The 26,315-nt window shown below is 41.9% G+C and overlaps 1 protein-coding gene across 16 annotated transcripts in view; it reads left to right on the top strand.

Moving 5' to 3' along the window:
- The window catches only part of NRXN3 (neurexin 3), a gene marked incomplete at both ends in the record, with an annotated part of 1,633,255 nt that overhangs the window by 476,269 nt on the left and 1,130,671 nt on the right, over nucleotides 1-26,315 (top strand). For all 16 annotated transcript variants that reach the window (XM_082851716.1, XM_082851713.1, XM_082851712.1 and 13 more), the window contains one exon: nucleotides 16,306-16,744. In XM_082851716.1, the coding sequence (XP_082707842.1) occupies nucleotides 16,306-16,744 (439 nt within the window). The remainder of the gene's footprint in view (nucleotides 1-16,305; nucleotides 16,745-26,315) is intronic.

The following is a 26,315-nucleotide window of genomic DNA, read 5'->3' as shown; positions in this document are numbered from 1 at the left end:
CGTCTCTGGTCCACATGTAGTTTATATGAATGAATGGGCTTCACACTGTAAGAGGGTGAACTGCAAAGCCCCTATGTGAACTTGCCCTGTTAGCCTTAGATAGTCCTCCTGGAGCTTGTGCGTTGGTCAGCACCTCTTGGTGTAGTCTGTCCCTGGCCATGGTTCTGAACTCACTGCTTTCATTTTTCTGGGCTGCATGGAATACTTGGCTTTCCTGATATACTACTGTAGTTTCCAGCCAACTATGTTAGACATCTTGAAGGTTCTGTTTCATTGAGTCCTTTTATAGTAGTTCTCCCTTGCTCTTTTGCCTTTGGGCTTTTCATACAATTTTTCTTCAAAAGCTGTCTGGCATTACTCTTGTAATCTATATTCTTGCAGGGTAGTTGGTGGCGGCCAGAAGTTGCTAGCCATGGCCAAAGACTTCATTGTTGGGGATTCATTCTTGGTTTTTTGACTCTGGGTGCAGGGGATAAAAGACTCTGAGGTATTGTTTCAAAATATGTTTTCTATGACAGTCCAGGCTACATGGTCGTAAAGAAGTGTACAGTAGTCTCCTAGCTGCTACAAGAGTGGGAGGCAGTGCTGGTGCTGAGCTTGGTCAGGCAGTCTCCCAGAGTACCCTGCTAGAATTCGTGATTGGGTTTTTTCACTGCTGCTTCTGTTAGTGTTTTGCCAAGACACACAGGCTAATGACAGCTGCCACTCTAGGGTGCAGAACTTTCCATATTTATAGGCTTAAGATGTAAACACACTTCTTAAGCATGCACACTAGGGAAAACAACTATTCAATGGTTCTATCAGATTCTTTTTAACTGTGATACTTGAGCTTTCTACATTCTTGTCTCATCACTGTTAAGCAGAATGAATGTAGAGGCTTCTTTCTGCATTTCAGTCCTCCTTGACATAGAGGCATCAGGATGTAGACTTTGTGATCTTCCTTGCCCTTCCTCCTCTCCATTCTTCCACATCCTCCTAAAAACATATACTGACTTTGTGCCAGGCACTGGGATAGACCATGGGAGACAGACAATTACAGCACAACGTGATAAATTCTGATAGCAGTTGGAATATGGAGCTTTGGGAGCAGAGGGAAGGAAATCAGCCGTGAGTGGGAGTGAAATGGGCAAGAATGTTGGGAAAGGCTTCCAGAGTAGGTGATACCTCAACTATGCCTCTCATGGTGAGCAGTAGTTATTCAGATAGAGAATCCAAGTGAGGTTTATCCTGGGGTGCGGGGAGTGGTGGCAGTGGTTTATTGGAAGAACTGCAGAACTTTAGCAAGGCTGGTGGTGATGAGGAGGGGGCTAGGTCAGGAGGACTTCTATATAATGCTTCAAAGTTTGCATTTGATTCTGAAGTTGGTAGAAAACCACTGAAGGGGTCTAAGCAGGGGAGGGCATGTAATCCCCAGGGAAAAAATAAGGTGATTAGAGTCACGTCTAGTCCTCAGAATAAAAATAACAGTAGGGCTTCCCTGGTGGTGCAGTGGTTGAGAGTCCGCCTGCTGATGCAGGGGACACGGGTTTGTGCCCCAGTCTGGGAAGATCCCACATGCCGTGGAGCGGCTGGGCCCGTGAGCCATGGCCACTGAGCCTGCGTGTCCGGAGCCTGTGCTCCTCAACAGGAGAGGCCACAACAGTGATAGGCCCGTGTACCGCAAAAAACAAACAAACAAACAAAAAAACAGTAGATTCCTAGTGATTCAGGAAGGCACCTTTTAAATTTTGTCATCTTTCTAATGAAACCACTAAAGGCTTCCTGTCTACTCTAATGGTTCCTTTTTTCCCAATTGCATAATGACTATATTTTTAGAGCTTTTCATAATCAGGTACCACCTACTCATCTGATCTTAGTTCCTCTGCTTTGTGACATGTAACTTTCACTGTAGTCAGGTTGGTGCCCTCATCACATATTCTAATACAGAAGGAAATGTAGGTGTTCACTGGATAGGTCAGTGTAGTACTTAAGAAAATACAAGAATTTAGAGTGTATATTTGTTGAGCCTCAACTGTGTGCCAGACACTGGAGATGCATTGGTTACACCATCAGAAACACACAGGCTCTTTGTTTATAAAGTCTAGAAGACCATAACAGTGCCATTCCTAGAAAGCAGAGGGAAGAGAAATACAGTCTGGGTCAAGTTTCTGATTATAGGTCCTTGCATGTTCATTAACTGCAGTGACAGATATCTTGCTCCAATTCTGATATAAATGATAAAACATCCTCCAACATTTCTAAGCATGTCGGTACCAGAGATTATATCTCATGTTACTTTGTGTCCTCCATGGTCTAGAGCTAAAGTTATCTGGCACAGTTACATGGATTTTGTTTTGTTTGTTTCCAATGTTTTTAGCTTACATTAAGTTAGCTTAATTAATATTCTTTTTTTAACATCTTTATTGGAGTATAATTGCTTTACAATGGTGTGTTAGTTTCTGCTTTATAACAAAGTGAATCAGCTATACGTATACATATATCCCCATATATACTCCCTCTTGCGTCTCCCTCCCACGCTCCCTGTCCCACCCCTCTAAGTGGTCACAAAGCGCTGAGCTGATCTCCCTGTGCTATGCGGCTGCTTCCCACTAGCTATCTGTTTTACATTTGGTAGTGTATATATCTCCATGCTACTCTCTTACTTTGTCCCAGCTAACCCTTCCCTCTCCCCATGTCCTCAAGTCCATTCTCTACATCTGTGTCTTTATTCCTGTCCTGACCCTAGGTTCTTCATAACCATTTTTTTTTAGATTCCATATATATATATATATATATATATATATATATATATATATATATATATGTTAGCATATGGTATTTGTTTTTCTCTTTCTGATTTACTTCACTCTTCGTAACAGACTTTAGATCCATCCACCTCACTACAAATAACTCAATTTCGTTTCCTTTTATGGCTGAGTAATATTCCATTGTATATATGTGCCACATCTTCTTTATCCATTCATCTGTCAGTGGACACTTAAGTTGCTTCCGTGTCCTGGCTATTGTAAATAGAGCTGCAATGAACATTGTGGTACATGACTCTTAAAATTATGTTTTTTTTTTCCAGGGTGTAGGCCCAGTAATGGGATTGCTGAGTCATATGATAGTTCTATTTTCAATTTTTAGGGGAACCTCCATACTGTTCTCCATAGCGGCTGTATCAATTTACATTCCCACCAACAGTGCAAGAGGGTCTCCTTTTCTCCACATCCTCTCCAGCATTTGTTGTTTGTAGATTTTTTGATGATGGCCATTCTGACCGCTATGAGGTGATACCTCATTGTAGTTTTGATGTGCATTTCTCTAATGATGAGTGGTGTTGAGCATTCTTTCATGTGTTTGTTGGCAATCTGTATATCTTCTTTGGAGAAATGTCTATTTAGGTCTTCTGCCCATTTTTGGATTGGGTTGTTTGTTTTTTTGAAATTGAGCTGTATGAGCTGCTTATAAATTTTGGAAATTAATCCTTTGTCAGTTGCTTCATTTGCAAATATTTTCTCCCATTCTGAGGGTTGTCTTTTCGTCTTGTTTATGGTTTCCTTTTCTGTGCAAAAGCTTTTATGTTTCATTAGGTCCCATTTGTTTATTTTTGCTTTTATTTCCATTTCTCTAGGAGGTGGGTCAAAAAGGATCTTGCTGTGATTTATATCATACAGTGTTCTGCCTCTGATTTCCTCTAAGAATTTTATAGTGTCTGTCCTTACATTTAGGTCTCCAGTCCATTTTGAGTTTATTTTTGTGTGTGGTGTTAGGGGGTGTTCTAATTTCATTCTTTTACATGTAGCTGTCCAGTTTTCCCAGCACCACTTACTGAAGAGACTGTCTTTTCTCCACTGTGTATTCTTGCCTCCTTTATCAAAAATAAGGTGACCATATGTGTGTGGGTTTATCTCTGGGTTTTCTATCCTGTTCCATTGATCTATCTTTCTGTTTTTGTGCCAGTACCATACTGTCTTGATTACTGTAGCTTTGTAGTGTAGTCTGAAGTCTGGGAGTCTGATTGCTCCAGCTACGTTTTTCTTTCTCAAGGTTGCTTTGGCTATTCAGGGTGTTTTGTGTTTCCATAAAAATTGTGAAATTTTTGTTCTAGTTCTGTGAAAAATCCCATTGCTAGTTTGATATGGATTGCATTGAATCTGTAGATTGCTTTGGGTAGTAGAGTCATTTTCACAATGTTGATTCTTCCAATCCAAGAACTTGGTATATCTCTCCATCTGTTTGTATCAACTTTCATTTATTTCATCAGTGTCTTAGTTTTCTTCATACAGGTCTTTTTTCTCCTTAGGTAGGTTTATTCCTAGGTATTTTATTCTTTTTGTTGCAGTGGTAAATGGGAGTGTTTCCTTAATTTCTCTTTCAGATTTTTCATCATAAGTGTATAGGAATGCAGGAGATTTCTGTGCATTAATTTTGTATCCTGCTACTTTACCAGATTCATTGATTAGCTCTAGTAGTTTTCTGGTGGCATCTTTAGGGTTCTCTTTGTATAGTATCATGTCAACTGCAAACAGTGACAGCTATACTTCTTCTTTTCCCATTTGGATTCCTTTTATTTCCTTTTCTTCTCTGATTGCTGTGGCTAAAACTTCCAAAACTATGTGGAATAATAGTGGTGAGAGTTGGCAACCTTCTCTTATTCCTAATCTTAGTGGAAATTGTTTCAGTTTTTCACCATTGAGAGCAGTGCTGGTTGTGGGTTTGTCATATATGGCCTTTATTATGTTGAGGTAAGTTCCCTCTGTGCCTACATTCTGGAGGGTTTTTATCATAAATGGGTGCTGAATTTTGTCAGAAGCTTTTTCTGCATCTATTGAGATGATCATATGGTTTTTCTCCTCCAATTTGTTAATATGGTGTATCACGTTGATTGATTTGCGTATATTGAAGAATCCTTGCATTCCTGGAATAAACCCCACTTGATCAGCTGTGTATGATCCTTTTAATGTGCTGTTGGATTCTGTTTGCTAGTATTTTGTTGAGGATTTTTGTATCTATGTTCATCTGTGATATTGGCCTGTAGTTTTCTTTCTTTGTGACATCTTTGTCTGGTTTTGGTGGCCTCATAGAATGAGTTTGGGAGTGTTCCTCCATCTGCTGTATCTTGGAAGAGTTTTAGAAGGATAGGTGTTAGCTCTTCTCTAAATGTTTGATAGAATTCGCCTGTGAAGCCATCTGGTCCTGGGCTTTTGTTTGTTGGAAGATTTTTAATCACAGTTTCAATTTCAGTGCTTGTGATTGGTCTATTTATATTTTCTGTTTCTTTCTGGTTCAGTCTCGGAAGGTTGTGCTTTTCTAAGAATTCGTCCATTTCTTCCAGGTTGTCCATTTTATTGGCATATAGTTGTTGTAGTAATCTCTCATGATGCTTTGTATTTCTTCAGTGTCAGTTGTTACTTCTCCTTTTTCATTTCTAATTCTGTTGATTTGAGTCTTCTTCCTTTTTTTCTTGATGCGTCTGGCTAATGGTTTGTCAATTTTGTTTATCTTTTCAAAGAACCAGCTTTTAGTTTTCTTGATCTTTGCTATTGTTTCCTTCATTTCTTTTTCACTTATTTCTGATCTGATCTTTTTGATTTCTTTCCTTCTGCTAATTTTGGGTTTTTTTTGTTGTTCTTTCACTAATTGCTTTAAGTGTCAAGTTAGGTTGTTTATTTGAGATGTTTCCTGTTTCTCGAGATAGGATTGTATTGCTATAAACTTCCCTCTTAGAACTGCTTTTGCTGCATCCTGTAGGTTTTGGCTCATCGTGTTTTCATTGTCATTTGTTTCTAGGTATTTTTTTATTTCCTCTTTGATTTCTTCAGTGAGCTCTTGGTTATTTAGTAGCATATTGTTTAGCTCCCATGTGTTTGTATTCTTTACAGTTTCTTTTTCTTGTAATTGATATGTAGTCTCATAACATTGTACTGGAAAAGATACTTGATACGATTTCAATTTTCTTAAATTTACCAAGGCTTGATTTGTGACCCAAGATAAGATCTATCCTGGAGGATGTTCCATGAGAACTTGAGAAGAAAATGTATTCTGTTGTTTTTGGAAGGACTGTCCTATGAATATCAATTAAGTCCATCTTTAATGTATTATTTAAAGCTTCTGTTTCCTTATTTATTTTCATTTTGGATGATCTGTCCATTGGTGAAAAGGGGTGTTAAAGTCCCCTACTATGATTGTGTTACTGTCGGTTTCCACTGTTATGACTGGCTGTTATCATCTGCCTTATGTATTGAGGTGCTCCTATGTTGGGTGCATAAATATTTACAATTGTTATATCTTCCTCTTGGGTTGATCCCTTGATCATTATGTAGCGGCCTTCTTTGTCTCTTGTAATAGTCTTTATTTTAAAGTCTATTTTGTCTGATATGAGTATTGCTACTCCAGCTTTCTTTTGATTTCCATTTGCACGGGATATCTTTTTCCATCCCCTCACTTTCAGTCTGTATGTGTCCCTAGGTCTGAAGTGCATCTCTTGTACACAGCATATATATGGGTCTTGTTTTTGTATCCATTCAGCCAGTCTGTGTCTTTTGGTTGGAGCATTTAATCCATTTACATTTAAGGTAATTATCGATATGTATGTTCCTGTTAGCATTTTCTTAATTGTTTTGGGTTTGTTATTGTAGGTCTTTTCCTTCTCTTGTGTTTCCTGCCTAGAGAAGTTTCTTTAGCTTTTGTTGTAAAGCTGGTTTGGTGGTGCTGAATTCTCTTAGCTTTTGCTTGTTGGTAAAGGTCTTCATTTCTCCGCGGAATCTGAATGAGATCCTTGCTGGGTAGAGTAATCTTGGTTGTAGGTTTTTCTCCTTCATCACTTTAAATATGTCCTTCCACTCCATTCTGGTTTGCAGATTTTCTGCTGAAAGATCAGCTGTTAACCTTATGGGGATTCCCTTGTATGTTATTTGTTGTTTTTCCCTTGCTGCTTTTAAAATTTTTTCTTTGTATTAAATTTTTGATAGTTTGATTAATTTGTGTCTTGGCGTGTTTCTTCTTGGATTTATCCTGTATGGGACTCTCTGTGCTTCCTGGACTTGATTGACTCTTTCCTTTCCCATGTTAGGGAAGTGGTGTGTTTTGGAGTGTCTGTGACCTTATTATGATTTTAGGCAGCTTCTCTGCTAATGGGTGGAGTTGCTAGTTGTTTGGCATAGAGTGTCCAGCACTGTAGCTTGCTGGTCATTGAGTGGAGCTGATCTTAGCATTGAGATGGAGATGTGTGGGAGAACTTTCGCTATTTGATATGACATGGAGCCGGGAGGTCTCTGGTTGACCTGTGTCCTGAACTGAGCTTCCCAACTTAGAGCCACAGGACTGACACCTGGCCGGAGCACCAAGACCCTGTCAGCTACATGGAAAAAGAGAAAAAGGAAAAAGAAAATATATATCATTGCTCCCAAAGTCCACCTCCTCAATATGGGATGATTCGTTGTCTATTCATGTATTCCACAGATGCAGGGTACATCAAGTTGATTGTGGAGCTTTAATCCGCTGCTTCTAAGGCTGCTGGGAGAGATTTCCCTTTCTCTTCTTTGTTCTCACAGCTCCCAGGGGCTCAGCTTTGGATTTGGCTCCGCCTCTGCGTGCAGGTCACCTGAGGGCGTCTGTTCTTTGCTCAGACAGGACGGGGTTAAAGGAGCAGCTGATTCGGGGGCTCTGGCTCACTCAGGCCAGGGGGAGGGAGGGATGTGGATGTGGGCTGAGCCTGCGGTGGCAGAGGCCAGCATGACATTGCACCAGCCTGAGGCACGCTGTGCATTCTCCCAGGGAAGTTGTCCCTGGATCATGGGACCCTGGCAGTGGCGGGCTACACAGGATCCCGGGAGGGATGGTTTGGATAGTGACCTGTGCCTGCACACAGGCTTCTTGGTGGCTGCAGCAGCAGCCTTAGCGTCCCATGCCTGTCTCTGGGGTCTGTGCTGATAGCCGTGGCTCGCGCCTATCTCTGGAATTCTTTTTGGCAGCGCTCTGAATCCCCTCTCCTGGTGCACTCTGAAACAATGGTCTCTTGCCTCTTAGGCAGGTCCAGACCTTTTCCTGGACTCATTCCTGGCTAGCTGTGGCGCACTAGCCCCCTTCAGGCTCTCTTCATGCAGCCAACCCCAGTCCTCTCCCTGGAATCTGACCTCCGAAGCCCGAGCCTCAGCTCCCAGCCCCTGCCCGCCCCAGCGGGTGAGCAGACAAGCCTCTCGGGCTGGTGAGTGCAGGTTGGCACCGATCCTCTGTGCGGGAATCTCTCCGCTTTGCCCTCTGCACCCCTGTGGCTGCACTCTCCTCTGTGGCTCTGAATCTTACCCCCTGCCACCCCCTATCTCCACCAGTGAAGGGCTTCCTAGTGTGTGGAAACCTTTCCTCCTTCACTGCTCCCTCCCAGAGGTGCAGGTTATGTCCCTATTCTTTTGTCTCTGTTTTTTCTTTTCTCTTTTGCTCTACCCAGGTACGTGGGGAGTTTCTTGCCTTTTGGTAAGGCTGAGGTCTTCTCCCAGCGTTCAGTAGGTGTTCTGTAGGAGTTGTTCCGTGTGTAGATGTATTTCTGTTGTATTTGTGGGGAGGAAGGTGATCTCGGCGTCTTGCTCTTCCACCATCTTGAAGGTCTCCTAATATTATTATTATTATTTTTTTTTTTTTTGCGGTACGCGGGCCTCTCACTGTTGTGGCCTCTTCCCTTGTGGAGCACAGGCTCCGGACGCGCAGGCTCATTGGCCATGGCTCACGGGCCTAGTCGCTCCACGGCATGTGGGATCCTCCCGTACCAGGGCATGAACCCATGTCCCCTGCATTGGCAGGTGGACTCTCAACCACTGCGCCACCAGGGAAGCCCTCTCCTAATATTCTTAATTTACATTAAGTTGGCTTTTGTGTTAGAGGATAGCCAGAGTGGAGATAAGATTCACCGCGAGTTCCAGCTCTGGGACTGGTGGTAACTTCATAGAGCACTACCTTGAGAATTCTGAGGCTTCATCTGGGTTTAATGAGAAAGGGAGTAGAATAGAACTACATCAATTCACAATGGATTCCATCATTTAGGAAGGAAGAGTAGAGAAATGTATTTGCCCATATGGCTCTAAGAGGTGGGAAAGTTTTCTATCTAGGTGTGGCTAAAAGGATCACCCGGAAAACTTCTCTAAATTATCTGGGAACTTTTTCAGTATTTGTTAAGGCCGGTCTTGGAGAACTATGGCCCATACATGCGCATTCATGTCTTATTTCTTTGCCTGGTTCTGGTTATGCCAAGTCTGTGGTTCATTAATTTAGGAAGAGCTTAGCAGGCTCTGTGAGGATGATGCAGCCTGAACTGACACATCTTATGTCCTGTGACAGACTGAACCTTGACAGTATCCTAAATACCCCACAAATTGGATTGGCTGAAAATTTTTTCTACAGGATACATAGCCATATGTTCTTAATCAGCCTTTTTAGCTGAATAAAAGTCCTAAGAAAGTTCTTCTTGAGAAGAATAAAATTGAGACCTTCATGATGCCAAAGGTTGGAAGTCTTAAACTTCTTAGTGTTTCTGTCTGTAGTTGAGCACAGACTTACCTGATCATTGCTTTCTCACAAAGAATCCATCAAAATAAACGTTTGTCTGAGTCTTGAGGCCTTGCGTGTAGGTGATAATGACTCGCATCATTAGTGAGGCTCTGGGGCTGGCGCCCATCGCCCTGGGTTTATGAGGTTAGAGTAACTGGCTGGCCCATAGTGCTTGCTTGTGTGCTGTCTCTCTCTGGACTGCTTGCATGGCCAGGTGACAGATGGCTTTCTTTCTTTTTTTTTTAAATGAGGAAGGGACTGAGGACTTGGCTGGTTCAACTGCAGCTCTCAAGTTTGTCTGGATCGTTCCTGCTACTTCTGCTTGCTTTCTGTCCCTTTTAGCTTTGCCTACTGCTCTCTTACAAATTAAACCATAGATCAGAAACTATCAACTGGTAGTCTTTGGTGAGACCCAGCTTTCAGATATGTTTTGTTTGACCCACAGAGTGTTGGATCACACAGCCTTTTTAAAATTTAATTAATTGCCAACGTTTCTACTACTGGTTTCAACTTTACCTGGAGTCTTTTTGGCCTTTATTTTGAACCCTAGAACTTAGACACTTTTTGGCTCCTGCCTTGCAAGTCTGAAGCTCAATTCCCATTTTCTATTTCTGGTGCTTAGTTTTCATCTTTGGCAGATCCTGACCACTGTGAACAGAATATAAAGCATGAAAAGGGTGGTGTCCCTGCTATGCAGCAGTGGGGACTCTGGGCCCCAGGTTGGATGTCAGCTGTAGCTCATCAGGCAGAGTTAGTTTACTGATCCCTGTTAGAAAGACCAGAGATGTAGATGTGGCCCCAGCCATGCCAAATATTAGCTTCTTCTGACTTTGGAAGCTAGGGGGACCATCTGCTGCCCCATTTGTGCTTGAACTTCACTGTTGGAATTTGGTCAGTGGAACACTGTGATAGATAATGATGTTAATGCTAATGAATCCTAAATCTGTGCAAGTGCATGGTGTGTGTGTGAGAGACAGAATAGCTACCATTAGGCATTTTCACATATTATAAATGCCACATTAGGCGATTATATAATTTTTAATTCTTATTTTAACTTCAGAATTTGTTAAATCCAGAGTCTGTCACTAGTCTCTTGAGCTGACAGCTGGCTTAGAACTTAGCCTCCGAGGCAATCTTTCCATTCTGATGACTCCATGCCAGGCTTTCCTGTCTGGTGATCTAGTTATGGCTTCTCAAAGAGAATAACAAAATTAATCGTGATAACTACCATTTATTGAATGCTTATGAAGTGCCAGGAGCTGCTAAAGTACCTTTACATATGATCATATTATCTCATTTATTTCTTAAAACCCTGTGAAGTGAAACTTGTTACCTGTAGTCTACAGGTGAAGAACCTGAGGCTGAGGCACTTTAACTGTTGTCCAAAGGGTGGAACAGAGCTCAGACCCCACTTAAGGTGGCTGTGAAGTCTGTGATCTTAACCACTACCCTGTGCTGCCACTTGAGCCCAACATCTAATTTAATGAAGATACAAGCATTTATTAAGCACCTGTACAACTAGGTGCTGTTTCAGATTTTAAAAGCTGTAATGTGTATTGTTTGCTAATAAGGTGTTTGAGGTTTGCTTAAAAGATGAGACCTGTGCTTATTCAAAGATAACAAGGTTGAGTGTTTTGAGTGACAAATGAGTGGAGCAGATAATTCATAGGAAAGAAAATCACAGCCGACCAGAGTCGTCAGTTGCCTGAAGGACGGAGGGGAAGTGGTGGAGAGAAAGTAGGATGTGTGATTCTGTGGCAACCGCAGAAGCAGGATTCTTTCACAGGGCTTCTTATTTATTTACCGTGAGTAGGAATGTCACATGATAAGAAGATTAGCGCCCCCCCCCCCCAATTTATCTAGAAGCTGCACCATCCTGTAAGCTGAAGAGAGTAAGCTCATTTTGTTATTATCTGTTGTCGAAGGATTAAGTTGGGGTGGGGAGCAAATCTTTGTGTTTTGCTTGTTGTATGTAAACTGCTCCACACATAGGCATAAAGTTGAAAGGCTTTATTGGGATTTGTTGTCAACACTGTTCCACATCAAGGCCCCCTGACACTGGCTTTTTGCCACCGTTCTGTTTCGTCTGGCCTAGATACTCCAGAGAATGTCCCCCAGTGTCCTGACTTCAGATATCCTCCACTGACCTGGATCAGGTGCTCAGACATCAGGTCACAGGCCTGTAAATCATGGTCCCATAAGCCCATCTGGTGGTTTTTATTGAAATTGCCCTATGTGTAGACACATAGAGGATTAAAGGTGCTTTAAAAACAAGAGAAAGGAAAGGCCACGTGGTAAACCTTCTCTTCCTGGACAGGAGAAACAGTACTAAGAGGGCATCTGGACACTGCGGGGCACACACACTCCCTCCATTCCTTCCGGATCCCTTGCTGAAGTGCATAGGAATGTGGCATTTACAGCAGAGTTTGTGGACATAATGTTCTCAGAAAGCTGAGAACAGGGTGTCCTGGGATAAGATGGAAGAGAGAGAAAAATACTCCTGTGAACTGGGACTGTCTCTCCCCCTTAGATTCACTCTCATGGACCTGCTATATGCCTCGAGCACCATGGAAGAGTTTAACATGAAAAAGCACATCTTGTAGATTAGAACAGCCTCTCCTTTTCCAATCAGGCTTAGTGGTTTGGCCAGTAAGGCAGACAGCTTCATCATAGGCAGGCAATGTAAGAATTCTAAGTTTATCAAATGGTGGGCATCAGTAAGGACCAGAGTCGTCAGAGAGGTCCTGGAATGGGTTTGGATATAGATCCTGGTGAAGGGGCACCATTAGAGGCTGGAGACCAGAGGAAGGCACTGTAGGCTGGGAAACCTACAAGGTGAGCAGGTATGTAGAAGTTCTACTACTGAGTTCACACAGAGGCCTCCAAGTTGCCTTGGAGTGGGGAGGAGTAGGGATCCGATAGAGAGGAGAGACCAGGTATGAAGGGCGTAACACCTCTGCACGGAGCTGGGTGTGTTTTATGTGCCTGACTTAAGAGGTTTCTGCTTTGTGGGTAGGCATGTGCTACCGGAGAGCTTAGAAATTGCCACCTCTGGAGGGTGGCCTTGCCCCCATGCAGTCAGAGAGATCTGGGTTCAAGTCCTGGTTATGCCCTTAAGGGGCTGTATGATCTTGGGCAAGTACCTATCACCTCTGAGCTTCTTTTTTGCAAAATGGTGCTAATGCTTCCTATTTCACTTCCTTAATTTGGATGATAGACATTCGGGTTTTTATTAAGTGGTACATAGTAGGCTCTCAGTGGGTGGTAGCTGTTTCCATTGTGTTGTTCGTGTTGTCATGGCTTGCCTTACTCCTGGTATTGTTCCTGTGCCTCTGTATCAAAGATGAGGGAGACGTACAAGAGTAGCTGTTCCAAGAGAGTCTGTCTTAGCCCTGAGACGCTGTCCCCAGCTGTTCTACTGTCTGGCCTTCTAAGCGTGAGCTGCAAGTCCAAACAGCAGCTTTTACAAGCCCACGGTTGGGGTGGCCAGACCTGCTTGTCACTCTCGTGACTCTGCCTCTGTGCCTCCCAGGTTGTGTGTCATCTCCCGTGGGGAGCTGTTGCCGCTCTGTCTTTAATTGCTCCTTGTTGGGGCCATTGTCAGCCAAGGCTGCTTTCCGTCACTTGCCGCCACATCTCTTCCTCGTTCAGTCATCGGGTGCGGGGGGGTGGGGGGAAGCGTTCATTTAGATGAAAGTCTGAATTTATGGAAAATACTATACCAGATACTGATTTGCCTTGTAAGGGGGTCCAGCAGGGTTTCTTGCCGCGACGCTCTGCCCAAAGTACTACTACACTTCTTCATGGCCATGCCGTGGTCTTGCGCTGGACAGGGGGTAGGGGGGAAGGTGAAGATGCCAGCCATGGAATTCTCAACTGAGTATCACTGGGCTACAAGACCCCTGCCCTCCTGTCCCTTTCTTATTGGTAGGAGATCCTCAGAAGAGCATCAGTGCAGGCCCCTGTCAGTTTCCGCCAGTACCCCAGTACTGCTGGAAACCAAGGTATACTATTGCTTGTTCCTAGGTTTGTGTACCGTTGAGGATTTTCTGTGTTCTACCATGTATAATATCCCATTTCATCTCGATAACTGCCTGGGGGGTGGGGAAGGGAGCAGTTTCTAGAATAGGTATTGAGTCGCCTGCCTTTGGAAATAAATAAAACGGAACTCAAAGAGGTTACCCAGCCGTCAGTGGGAAAGGGGTGGAAACTGCGTATAAATAGACAAGTAATTTCAGGGCCGTGGAGTAGAGCTCATTTTCAAATAGCTTCTGAGAGAAGTCTTTGGCAGTTTCTGGCCCGGATTCTCTTGTCTGTCTCTCCAGAATTCTGCATTGCAGTTATTCACTGTGTGTCCCATTCTTGGTCATATACCCATTTCACGGAAGAGTTCCTCCTCATAGGACGCTGCATCCTTTTAAAAGGCCTTTTTCTTTTCATCCTTCTGCCTCCTGTAGGGATGTTTGAGCTCTTTCTTCACTTATAGTTCAACGAAGCCAAGCCTTAGTCTGTCCCTTTGGAATGAGCTATTGTTCTACATTAATAATTAACCTTTACAAGAGCTCTGGTCGTAGGCATTTAACCCAGATTCAGAGAAAGTTGAAGTTTGGTTATGACAGAGAGATCTCACATGTTGGGGAGTGGGAGTTAGAAGGGAGAAGCTGTCGGTCATTAAACGTTTATCGTTTGTTTTCTCGTTTAGTCACTTGAGTGTTTGCCTAAGGCTCTTGCAGTTTTTCCCCTTTGCACACCATCAGTCCAGTAGAGCTAAGATGAGAAATTTAGCTCTTGAATTGGGAAGATGAATATGCATGATTTTCTATGTATTATTAAAGATGAGCTTCACGGGTGCTGGTAGTAACTGTTATTGTTCTGAGTGTCCACAAGTGGTAAAGCACGTGGACTCCGGAGCCTAACTCCTGGGTTCAAGTCCTGCTCTGCCAGTTACTGGCCGTGTGACCATGGGCTGGTTCCTTAACTACTCTCCATGTCTGTTTCTGCATCTGTAAAATGGGGGAATGATGGTAGGTATCTCAAACGGGTGTTGTCAGGATCTAATGGGATGCTAGGCTTCAGATCCTTAGCACAGTGCCTGGTAGTAGGTGCTCAGTAAATATTAGCATTGTTACTATTTTCAGTGTTATTGACTATGGTTACACCCATGGTGAAGGTCATCTAGTAGGTGAGACATTTTCAATTCTTTGTTGTTAGTTAGATATTAAAAGGCAAATATCTCTGCTTGCTTCTCTCCTGGTGTTGGAGAGAAGGGAAGCAGTTCTACAGCTGGATGTTAGGGATTAAATAGTATATACTGGAATGACTCATCCAATTAACTTTTTATCACTGAGATGGATTGTAAGACTTTAGCACTTAAGTCTTGTTACTTTATTAAAAAAGGAGAGGATAAGACAACCTTCTCTGTGGAAGGGATAAAATGAGTTAACAGCCATGACAGCCACCCCCAAATAGCTGAGATTTTTATGCCCATACCATGTGCCACTTCTAAGTGCTTTGCGTGTATTAACTCATTTCATCCTTAAGGAATAGTCTACTCCTATATTCGCATTTTCAGAGGAGGAAGCAGACCCAAGTAAGTTAAATAACTTTGAAGTTCACACAGCTTAGAAGTAGTGGATGTGGGATTTGAACCTAAATGGGGGTCCTCATCTAGAATTTGAATAAGACAATGTGAAGGACGTAGCAACGTGGTTTGTACAACCCATACTCAAATGCTAGCCCCTTTGCCTTCTGTTTTTGCTTGTTTATTATTATAGTATGGATGTGACATTGCATGGAGATCAGAGGACCAAGACCTATCCAAGGTTACTGCATCAAAATTCAGTTCTACTAACAGTAAAACCTTTTAGAAATTCTGATCTTGGGGAACAAGTTTAATCCCTGCTTTTATATGGATTATACCGGGTTTAGAAAGTCATAATAGGTTTTTAAAAAATGTTTTAGGGTGTTTCATTCTCTCACTGTGTGTATATAGAGGACATGTGTAGTTGTACAAAAAAAATATAGATCTCCTTCTCCACCAGCGCTTAACACTCAATAATCTTCTTTAAAAAGAAAAACAATACAACAGGGTAGAGTGAAAAGTAGGTCTCCCTCCACTCCTGAATATTAATCCCACAAATCCTCTCCCCAGTGACAATTTTATAGCTTCTTGTATTTCCTTCCAAAAATGTTATATGCATTTACAAGCATAAATACATGTAACACACACTTCCCAACACACACACTCTTTGCACAATGATAGCATAATGCACGCTGTCCTGTTCCTTACTAATTTCACTTAATGTTACTCAGAGTATCTATGTCAAAACTGGGAGCGCTACCTTGTTTATTAGGGCTGCATAATGTTCCATTTTAAAGATGGGCCAGTCTGTTACTGCTGGTCATTTAGGTTGTTTCTGGTCTTTTACTGAGGACATTTCAGTAAATATCTCTGTAGGTAAGTATTTGTGTCTGTGCAACTCAGTCTCTTTTGATTTCTACTTGCAAGCTTATATTGTTTAACTTTCTGACAATGCAAAAAATTGGCCAGAAGGAATCAGACGAAAGGAATATAATGGAAATATAGGGGCTTATTCAGGGCTTGTGGGCACCTCAGAGGTCTGTGCAGATGCTTTTTCAAGTGCTGTATCTCATGTTTCTCATTGTTTCAGACTGTTGTGTCCTGAAGCTTCATTTTGGGCCTTTTCCCTGGGTGCCCAGTGAGCGATGGATGGTTACTGTTTGCAAGATTGATTCATGTAGCACTTGTCTGGCTTTTGACAGGTTGTTTATAAGAATAATGACATCCGTCTGGAGCTGTCTCGCTTGGCCAGAATTGGGGACACCAAGATGAAAATCTACGGTGAGGTTGTATTCAAGTGTGAGAATGTGGCCACACTGGACCCCATCAACTTTGAGACCCCGGAGGCTTACATCAGCTTGCCCAAATGGAACACCAAACGCATGGGCTCTATCTCCTTTGACTTTCGCACCACTGAGCCCAACGGCCTGATCCTCTTCACTCACGGCAAGCCCCAAGAGAGGAAGGATGCTCGGAGCCAGAAGAACACCAAGGTGGACTTCTTTGCCGTGGAACTCCTCGATGGCAACCTGTACCTACTGCTTGACATGGGCTCAGGCACCATTAAAGTGAAAGCCACTCAGAAGAAAGCCAACGATGGGGAATGGTACCATGTGGACATTCAGCGAGATGGCAGATCAGGTAGGAAGAAGCAAGGTGTGTGACTGAGACTAGGGGAAAGCTTCTGCTTCCTTATATTATTTTATTTTAGTTTTTGTGACTTGTTTGCTTGTTGATTCTTTTCCTGTTCTCCTTAATGCTTGTTATATGATTGTGTAAGATTATGTTTCTGAACCAGACACCTGTCTCATCGATGGCTGACATTCTCCTCATCTCCCCTGTCACTCACTGCACAGTGGTCTCAGTGATACCTCCAAGACCCTGGGGCTAAGGATGTTTTTACAAGCAGCATTTCCACTGCTACCAAAGTGACTGTCATGTCACTTGTGTGATGGGTTTTTTCCCTCTTTATTCTCCTTTTTCCATCACCATGGAAACCAATTGTGACATCACAGATGCTGCATTATGTGATTACTCTGTAGGATAAGCTGCACTGTGCAAGAGTTTATGCAGTGAAACACCCTTCAGTAACTGGCAAGAGTCATATTGCAGGGAAAAATTATGACAAGAAAGGAAAAGGCAAATTGATTTTTCCTAAAGTCATGTTCAATTTAAAGCCTTCCTTTGGTGTGAAAGCCTGTATTTCACTCTTTGCTCAGACCTTACTAACTTTCCCTTCCTCTTCATAACCTTTTACATTGGGTTTAAACGGCTTTGTTTGTTTCTGCAGCTGCAGACCAAGCAAGCTAGCCCCAGGCAGTACATAGCCACTCTGGAATAGTAACAAAGCGGGGCAGGGGAAGGAAACACAAATAGAGAGTCTGAGGCTTTTGAATGCCTGAACAGTCTGCCTCACTTTCTGTGGACATGTGGCAGTGAAGGTCACATTCTGTGCATCAGAAAGGGCATTTCACCCAGAGAAGTAATTAGAGCATTTGAATTTCACACTTATTTCCTGATTCTCCATTTAGGTAGTATTGTACTCAATAAGGGTCTTGGCTATATTTTCATATTTTTAAGGATTTACTCTCCTGGTAAACACAAAAATGTCTTCCTTTTAGGCATTTTTGCATTTGGCCAACAATAGAAAGCAATAGGTTCCCCTAAAAGACTGTAGCCACTAATGGCTGAGCTTGCGGGGACGGCTTTTCTGCGTAATTCCAGAGCTAGAGGGGTGGCGGAGATAAGCAGTGTTGCCCTTAGGTAAGCAGCTGGTTGGGTTCTGTGCAGAGGGCAGACAGGTGGCAGATTGCAGACCTGGATGGTTTATTGCCCAGCAGGATGCCTTATCAATTGCCTGAAATTTGATCAGAACCAAGAGGCTTCAAATTAAATGTGCTTGTTGGGCAAGAATGAACATTTTGTTCTTTTTTTAAGAGAAAAATACACAAAAAATCATTTCTGAGGCCAAATTTTTTGAAGTTTATCCATTAAAAAATGTCAGCAGGGGCAGAGAGCTAGAAAGCTGTCTCAGAATTATAAGGGACACACTCCTGTTGGTTTTTAAGACAATGCGTTTTGGGTCTCTGGAGTTCGGACATGGTTGATGGGTTTCATGATTGACTAACCGAGACCTTGGCACAGCTGAAATGTCACCTATCTGTGTCACAGGCAGGCTAGAACATGTAAAATCGCCACATGTCTGTTTCTGATATTCTCAACACGAATTGCTTTTTCAAGTAGGGCAGTTGTTTCGTTTTGTTAGAACCATCAGTAGACGCATTTTTTGACAAATAAGTTTGGATTACAGAAGCCTTAAATTTTATACTTGGGTGCTACGGCATTGGCTAATACTTTGAAATACTGATACATTTGATCAAAGCCTATAAAAATTTACTGAGTAAACAAGTCGTTGTCATGTAAAAGCAGCATAACAGAATTTTAACATGATATACTAAACTTCATTTCTTCATGAGGGTATTTTCTGGTATGTTCTTACAGACCTGTATTAAAATGACTAGTTATAAAAACACAAGTGTATCTAATTGTGGTACCTTCTTCCCTGCTCATCCTGAAGGAGATGACTGAGAGGTGATCTCAGGAAACTTTCATCTTCATTCCCCAGCTGAGGGACTGATTCTCAAAACAGTTGTGGTCCCACACTCTGAGGATGAATTTTCCTCAGGATGTATTTAAGGGTCCACTATTTAAATCAGTTCGGGTACTGTTCTTACTTGGCAATAGATGCTCCTCCCTGTTAGTTGGTGATCAGATTAACTCTGTGGACATGTGGTGGGTGAAGAAAGCAAAATGCAAGAGAGAAGAAAAGTACCCAAGCCTCAACTTCCTCATTTGTGAAATAGGGGAAATACGAATGCCTACCTCACAGGATTGTTTTGAGGATTGAGTCCAGAAAAGCACAGAAAGTACTAAAAATGGTGGCTGGGACATTTTTATTGTTATGTAGGTTTTTAAAAGATTAAAAAGCAAAAAGGCAAAGCAGATTTCTCCAGGAGAAAACTTCCAGGGAAGAGTAGGGGGAAGCACGCCTAGCTGAATCCTCCAGAGACCCCTCATACTCTTTCTACTCTTCTACCCCTGCGTTGACTTTGTGATTTAGAGTGTACTTCACTTTCTTGATCTCATTTGATCTTCTAGGCCCTTCAGGCTTTCCCCTGTCATAGCTGAGGGAACTGAGACTCAGATAAGTGAAAGCTGGCTGATGGATGGCCCAGTTATCTTGGTACCAATAAAGCACTTTAAGAATACTAAATTTCTAAAATTTCTGGCATGAAGTTTAGCTATCACTCTGATTTAACAGTTTAGGAAATTGAGCTGCTGAGGAAATCGAGGGGTTCAGTGACTGGTACAGTGTCAGAATGACTAGAATCCCTGTTCCCAAGTTCCCAGGTCAGGCTTCAGGGTTACATCTTCTGTGATTTCTTGTGCCTGGTCTAGCTCTGATCTCATCTCTTCTTGACTTCCTCTGGCCTCCTGTACTCTAGGCACACTCCTGCCTGTCCCAGGTCCTTTGTAGGTACCATTCCCTGTGCCGGGCACATTCTCCCCCTGGGACTTGGCGTGGTTGGATCCTTCTCAACATCCTGGTTTCAACTTACCTCTCACCTGCTTAGAGAAGCCTTTATCGACCGTACACTTTAAGGTTGAACTTGTGGGCTGCTGTAGCACCCATTTTACTCTCTTCCTCCCACTTGCCATTTTCCAATTTCTGTTCATTGGGTGATTTGTTTATTTTCTGTTCCTCTGCTGTGGAACATCAGCTCCATGAAAGCAGGCACGCCTGTCAAGTTCATGTATATGTCTAGAACTATACTAGAGACAGAACAGGTGTTCAGTACATGTTTGTTACATGAGTACATAAAGAAACATGTTCCGAAGATGATGGAGGAGTAGGACTTGGAGATCACCTTCCTCCCCACAGATACATCAGAAATACATCTACATGTGGAACAACTCCTACAGAACACCTACTGAATGCTGGTAGAAGACCTCAGACTTCTGAAAAGAAGGCAGAGTACCACCTAAACAGCTCCAGAGATGGGTGCGAGCCGTGGCTATCAGCGCAGACACCAGAGACAGGCATGAAACGCTAACGCTGCTGCTGTAGCCATCAAGGAGCCTGTGTGCAAGCACAGGTCACTATCCACACACCCCAGGAGGCTGTACAACACGCCACTGCCAGGGCCCTGTGATTCAGGGACAACTTCCCCAGGAGAACACACGGCGCGCCTCAGGCCGTTGCAATGTCACACTGGCCTCTGCCACTGCAGGCTCGCCCCACATTCCAAGTATAACAACCGTACCCCTCCCTCCCCCGGGCCTGAGTGAGCCAGAGCCCCCTAATCAGCCTCTGCTTTAACCCCCTCCTGTCCGGGCAGGAAGAGATGCCTGAGGACGATCTACACGCAGAGGTGGGGCCACAACCAAAGCTGAACCCCAGGAGCTGTGCAAACAAAGAAGAGAAAGGGAAATTTCTCTGTGCAGCCTCAGGAGCAGCGGATTAAATATCCACAATCAACTTGATGTACCCTGCATCTGTGGAATACCTGAATAGACAACGAGTCATCCCAAAATTGAGGTGGTGGACTTTGGGAGCAGCTGTAGACTTGGGGTCACTGTCTGTGACTGATTTGTTACTGATTTTTATGTTTATCTTAATATAGTTTTTAATGCTTGTTATCATTGGTGGATTTGTTTATTGGTTTGGTTGCTCTCTTCTTTTTTTCTTTCCTTTTATTCCCTTTGTTTTTATTATTACGTTTTTATTTTAATAATTTTAAAAAATTTATTATTTTTTTTTCTTTCTTTTCTTCTTCTCCCTTTTCTTCTGAGCCTTGTAGCTGACAGGGTCTTGGTGCTCCAGCCTGGTGTAAGGCCTGAGCCTCTGAGGTGGGAGGGTGAGTTCAGGACATTGGTCCACCAGAGACCTCCGGGCCCCACGTAATATCAATCGGCGAGAGCTCTCCCAGAGATCTCTGTCTCAACACTAAGGCCCAGCTCAACTCAACTGCTAGCAAGCTCCAGTGCTGGACGCCCCATGCCAAACAACTAGCAAGACAGGAACACAACCCCACCCATTAGCAGACAGGTTGCCTAAAGGCATACTAAGTTCACAGGCACCCCAAAACATACCACCATATGTGGCCCTGTCCACCAGAAAGACAAGTTCCAGCCCCACCCCCAGAACACAGGCACCAGTCCCCTCCCCCAAGAAGCCTACATAAGCCACTGAACCAACCTCCCCCACTGGGGGCAGACACCAAAAACAACGGGAAGTATGAACCTGCAGCCTGTGAAAAGGAGACCCCCAAACACACTAAGTTAAACAAGATGAGAAGACAGAGAAATATGCAGCAGATGAAGGAGCAAAGTAAAAACCCACCAGATCAAACAAATGAAGAGGAAATGGGCAGTCTACCTGAAAAAGAATTCAGAGTAATGATAGTAAAGATAATCCAAAATCTTGGAAGTAGAATAGAGAAAATACAAGAAGTGTTTAACAAGAACCTAGAACTAAAGAGCAAAGAAACAATGATGAACAACACAATAAATGAAATTTTAAAATCTCTAGAAGGAATCAATAGCAGAATAACTGAGGCAGAAAGTGGATAAGTGACCTGGAAGATAAAGTAGTGGAAATAACTGCCACAGCAGAATAAAGAAAAAAGAATGAAAAGAATTGAGGACAGACTCAAAGAGCTCTGGGACAACATTAAACGCACCAACACTCGAATTATAGGGGTCCCAGAAGAAGAAGAGAAAAAGAAAGGCACTGGGAAAATATCTAAAGAGATTATACTTGAAAACTTCCCTAACATGGGAAAGGAAATAGTCAATCAAGTCCAGGAAGCACAGAGAGTCCCATACAGGATAAATCCAAGAAGAAACACGCCAAGACACATATTAATCAAACTATCAAAAATTAAATACAAACAAAAAATATTAAAAGCAGCAAGGGAAAAACAACAAATAACATACAAGGGAATCCCCATAAGGTTAACAGCTGATCTTTCAGCAGAAAATCTGCAAGCCAGAAGGGAGTGGTAGGACATATTTAAAGTGATGAAGGAGAAAAAACTACAACCAAGATTACTCTGCATAGCAAGGATCTCATTCAGATTTCACGGAGAAATGAAAACCTTTACAGACAAGCAAAAGCTAAGAGAATTCAGCACCACCAAACCAGCTTTACAACAAATGCTAAAGGAACTTCTCTAGGCAGGAAACACAAGAGAAGGAAAAGACCTACAATAACAAACCCAAAACAGTTAAGAAAATGCTAACAGGAACATACATATCAATAATTACCTTAAATGTAAATGGATTAAATGCTCCAACCAAAAGACACAGACTGGCTGAATGGATACAAAAACAAGACCCACATATATTCTGTCTACAAGAGATGCACTTCAGACCTAGGGACACATACAGACTGAAAGTGAGGGGATGGAAAAAGATATTCCATGCAAATGGAAATCAAAAGAAAGCTGGAGTAGCAATTCTCATATCAGACAAAATAGACTTTAAAATAAAGACTATTACATGAGACAAAGAAGGACGCTCCATAATGATTAAGGGATCAATTCAAGAAGATATAACAGTTGTAAATATTTATGCACCCAGCACAGGAGCACCTCACTACACAAGGCAAATGCTAAGAGCCATAAAAGGGGAAATCGACAGTAACACAATCATAGTAGGGGACTTTAACACCCCAGTTTCACCAATGGGCAGAACATCCAAAATGAAAATAAATAGGGAAGCACAAGCTTTAAAGTACACATTAAACAAGATGGACTTAATTGATATTCATAGGACAGTCCTTCCAAAAACAACAGAATACATGTTCTTCTAAAGTGCTCATGGAACATTCTCCAGGTTAGATCGTATCTTGGGTCACAAATCAAGCATTGGTAAATTTAAGAAAATTGAAATCATATCAAGTATCTTTTCTGAGCATAATGCTATAAGACTAGATATCAATTACAGGAAAAAAAATGGTAAAAAATAAAAACACATGGAGGCTAAGCGATACGCTACTAAATAACCAAGAGATAACTGAAGAAATCAAAGAGGAAATCAAAAAATACATAGAAACAAATGACAATGAAAACATGGCAACCCAAAACCTATGGGATGCAGCAAAAGGAGTTCTAAGAGGGAAGTTTATAGCAATACAATCCTACCTCAAGAAACAAGAAACATCTTAAATAAACAACCTAACCTTACATCTAAAACAATTAGAGGAAGAAGAACAAAAAAACCCTAAAGTTAGCAGAAGGAAAGAAATCATAGAGATCAGATCAGAAATAAATGAAAAAGAAATGAAGGAAACAATAGCAAAGATCAAGAAAACTAAAAGCTGGTTCTTTGAGAAGATAAACAAAATTGATAAACCATTAGCCAGACTCATCAGGAAGAAAAGGGAGAAGACTCAGCAGAATTAGAAATTAAAAAGGAGAAGTAACAACTGACACTGCAGAAATACAAAGCACATGAGAGATTACTGTAAGCAAATAGATGCCAATAAAATGGACAACCTGGAAGAAATGGACAAATTCTTAGAAAAGCACAGCCTTCTGTGACTGAACCAGGAAAAAATAGAATATATAAACAGACCAGTCACAAGCAGTGAAATTGAAATTGTGATTAAAACTCTTCCAACAGGGCTTCCCTGGTGGCCCAGTGGTTGAGAGTCTGCCTGCCGATGCAGGGGATGCGGCTTCGTGCCCCGGTCCGGGAGGATCCCACGTGCCGCGGAGCTGCTGGGCCTGTGAGCCATGGCCGCTGAGCCTGCGCGTCCGGAGCCTGTGCTGCACAACGGGAGAGGCCACAACAGTGAGAGGCCCATGTACCACCAAAAAAAAAAAAAAAAAAAAAAAAAATCTTCCAAGAAACGAAAACCCAGGACCAGATGGCTTTACAGGCGAATTCTATCAAACATTTAGAGAAGAGCTAACAGCTATCCTTCTCAAACTCTTCCAAAATATAGCAGAGGGAGGAACACTCCCAAACTCATTCTATGAGGCCACCATCACCCTGATACCAAAAACAGACAGAGATGTCACAAAGAAAGAAAACTACAGGCCAATATCACTGATGAACATAGATGCAAAAATCGTCAACAAAATACTAGCAGACAGAATCCAACAGCACATTAAAAGGTTCATACACCATGATCAAGTGGGTTTTATCCCAAGAATGCAAGCATTCTTCAATATACACAAATCAATCTCATTATCAAACTGAAGGATAAAAACCATATGATAATCTCAGTAGATGCAGAAAAATCTTTCAACAAAATTCAACAGCCATTTATGATCAAAACTCTCAGAACGCAGGCATAGAGGGAACCTACCTCAACATAATAAAGGCCATATATGACAGACCCACAGCCAATATCGTTCTCAATGGTAAAAAACTGAAACCGTTTCCTCTAAGATCAGGCACAAGACAAGGTCACCCACTCTCACCACTATTATTCAACATATTTTTGGAAGTTTTAGCCACAGCAATCAGAAAAGAAAAAGAAATAAAAGGAATCAAAATGGCAAAAGAAGAAGTAAAACTGTCACTTTTTGCAGATGACATGATACTATATACATAGAGAATCCTAAAGATGCCACCAGAAAACTACTAGACGTAATCAATGAATTTGGTAAAGTAGCAGGATACAAAATTAATGCACAGGAATCTCTTGTATTCCTATACACTAATGATGAAAAATCTGAAAGAGAAATTAAAGAAACACTCCCATTTACCACCGCAACAACAACAACAAAAAATACCTAGGAATAAATCTACCTAAGGAGACAAAAGACCTGTACTCAGAAGACTATAAGACACTGTGAAAGAAATTAAAGATGATACAAACAGATGGAGAGATATACCATGTTCTTGGATTAGGAGAATCAACATTGTGAAAATGACTATACTACCCAAAGCAATGTACAGTTTCAATGCAATCCCTATCAGAACACCAATGGCATTTTTCACAGAACTAAAACAAAAAATTTCACAATTTGTAAGGAAACACAAAAGACCCCGAATAGCCAAAGTGATCTTGAGAAAGAAAAACAGAGCTGGAGGAATCAGACTCCCTGACTTCAGACTAAACTACAAAGCTATAGTAATCAAGACAGTTCAGTACTGGCACAAAACTAGAAATACAGATCAATGTAACAGGATAGAAAGCCCAGAGATAAACCCATGCACCTGTGGTCACCTTATCTTTGTTAAAGGTGGCAAGAATATACAGTGGAGAAACGACAACCTCTTCAATAAGTGGTGCTGAGAAAACTGCACAGATACATGTAAAAGAATGAAATTAGAATACTCCCTAACACCATATACAAAAATAAACTCAAAATGGATTAAAGACCTAAATGTAAGGCCAGAAACTATCAAACTGTTAGAGGAAAACATAGGCAGAACACTCTTTGATATAAATCACAGCAAGATCCTTTTTGACCCACCTCCTAGAGAAATGGAAATAAAAATAAACAAATGGGACCTAATGAAACTTCAAAGCTTTTGCACAGCAAAGGAAATCATAAACAAGATGAAAGGACAGACCTCAGAATGGGAGAAAATATTTACAAATGAAGCAACTGACAAAGGATTAATCTCCAAAATTTATAAGCAGCTCATGCAGCTCAATATCAAAAAAACAAACAACCCATTCCCAAAATGGGCAGAAGATCTAAATAGACATTTCTCCAAAGAAGATATACAGATTGCCAACAAACAAATGAAAGGATGCTCGACATCACTAATCATTAGAGAAATGCAAATCAGAACTATAGTGAGGTATCACCTTACACCGGTCAGAATGGCCATCATCAAAAAATCTACAAATGATAAATGCTGGAGAGGGTGTAGAGAAAAGGGAACTGTCTTGCACTGTTGGTGGGAATGTAAATTGATACAGCCACTATGGAGAACAGTATGGAGGTTCCTTTAAAAACTAAAAATAGAACTACCATAAGACCCAGCAATCCCACTGTTGGGCGTATACCCTGAGAAAACCATAATTTAAAAAGAGTCATGTACCACAATGTTCATTGCAGCACTATTTACAATAGCCAGGACATGGAAGCAACCTAAATGTCCTTTGACAGTTGAATGTGTAAAGAAGATGTGACCCATATACACAATGGAATATTACTCAGCCATAAAAAGGAGTAAAATT

This window comes from Leucopleurus acutus (genome assembly GCF_964270905.1).
Source record: "Leucopleurus acutus genome assembly, chromosome: 1".
NCBI classification, from domain to species: domain Eukaryota; kingdom Metazoa; phylum Chordata; class Mammalia; order Artiodactyla; family Delphinidae; genus Leucopleurus; species Leucopleurus acutus.
This window is presented reverse-complemented; position numbering and strand designations above follow the sequence as displayed.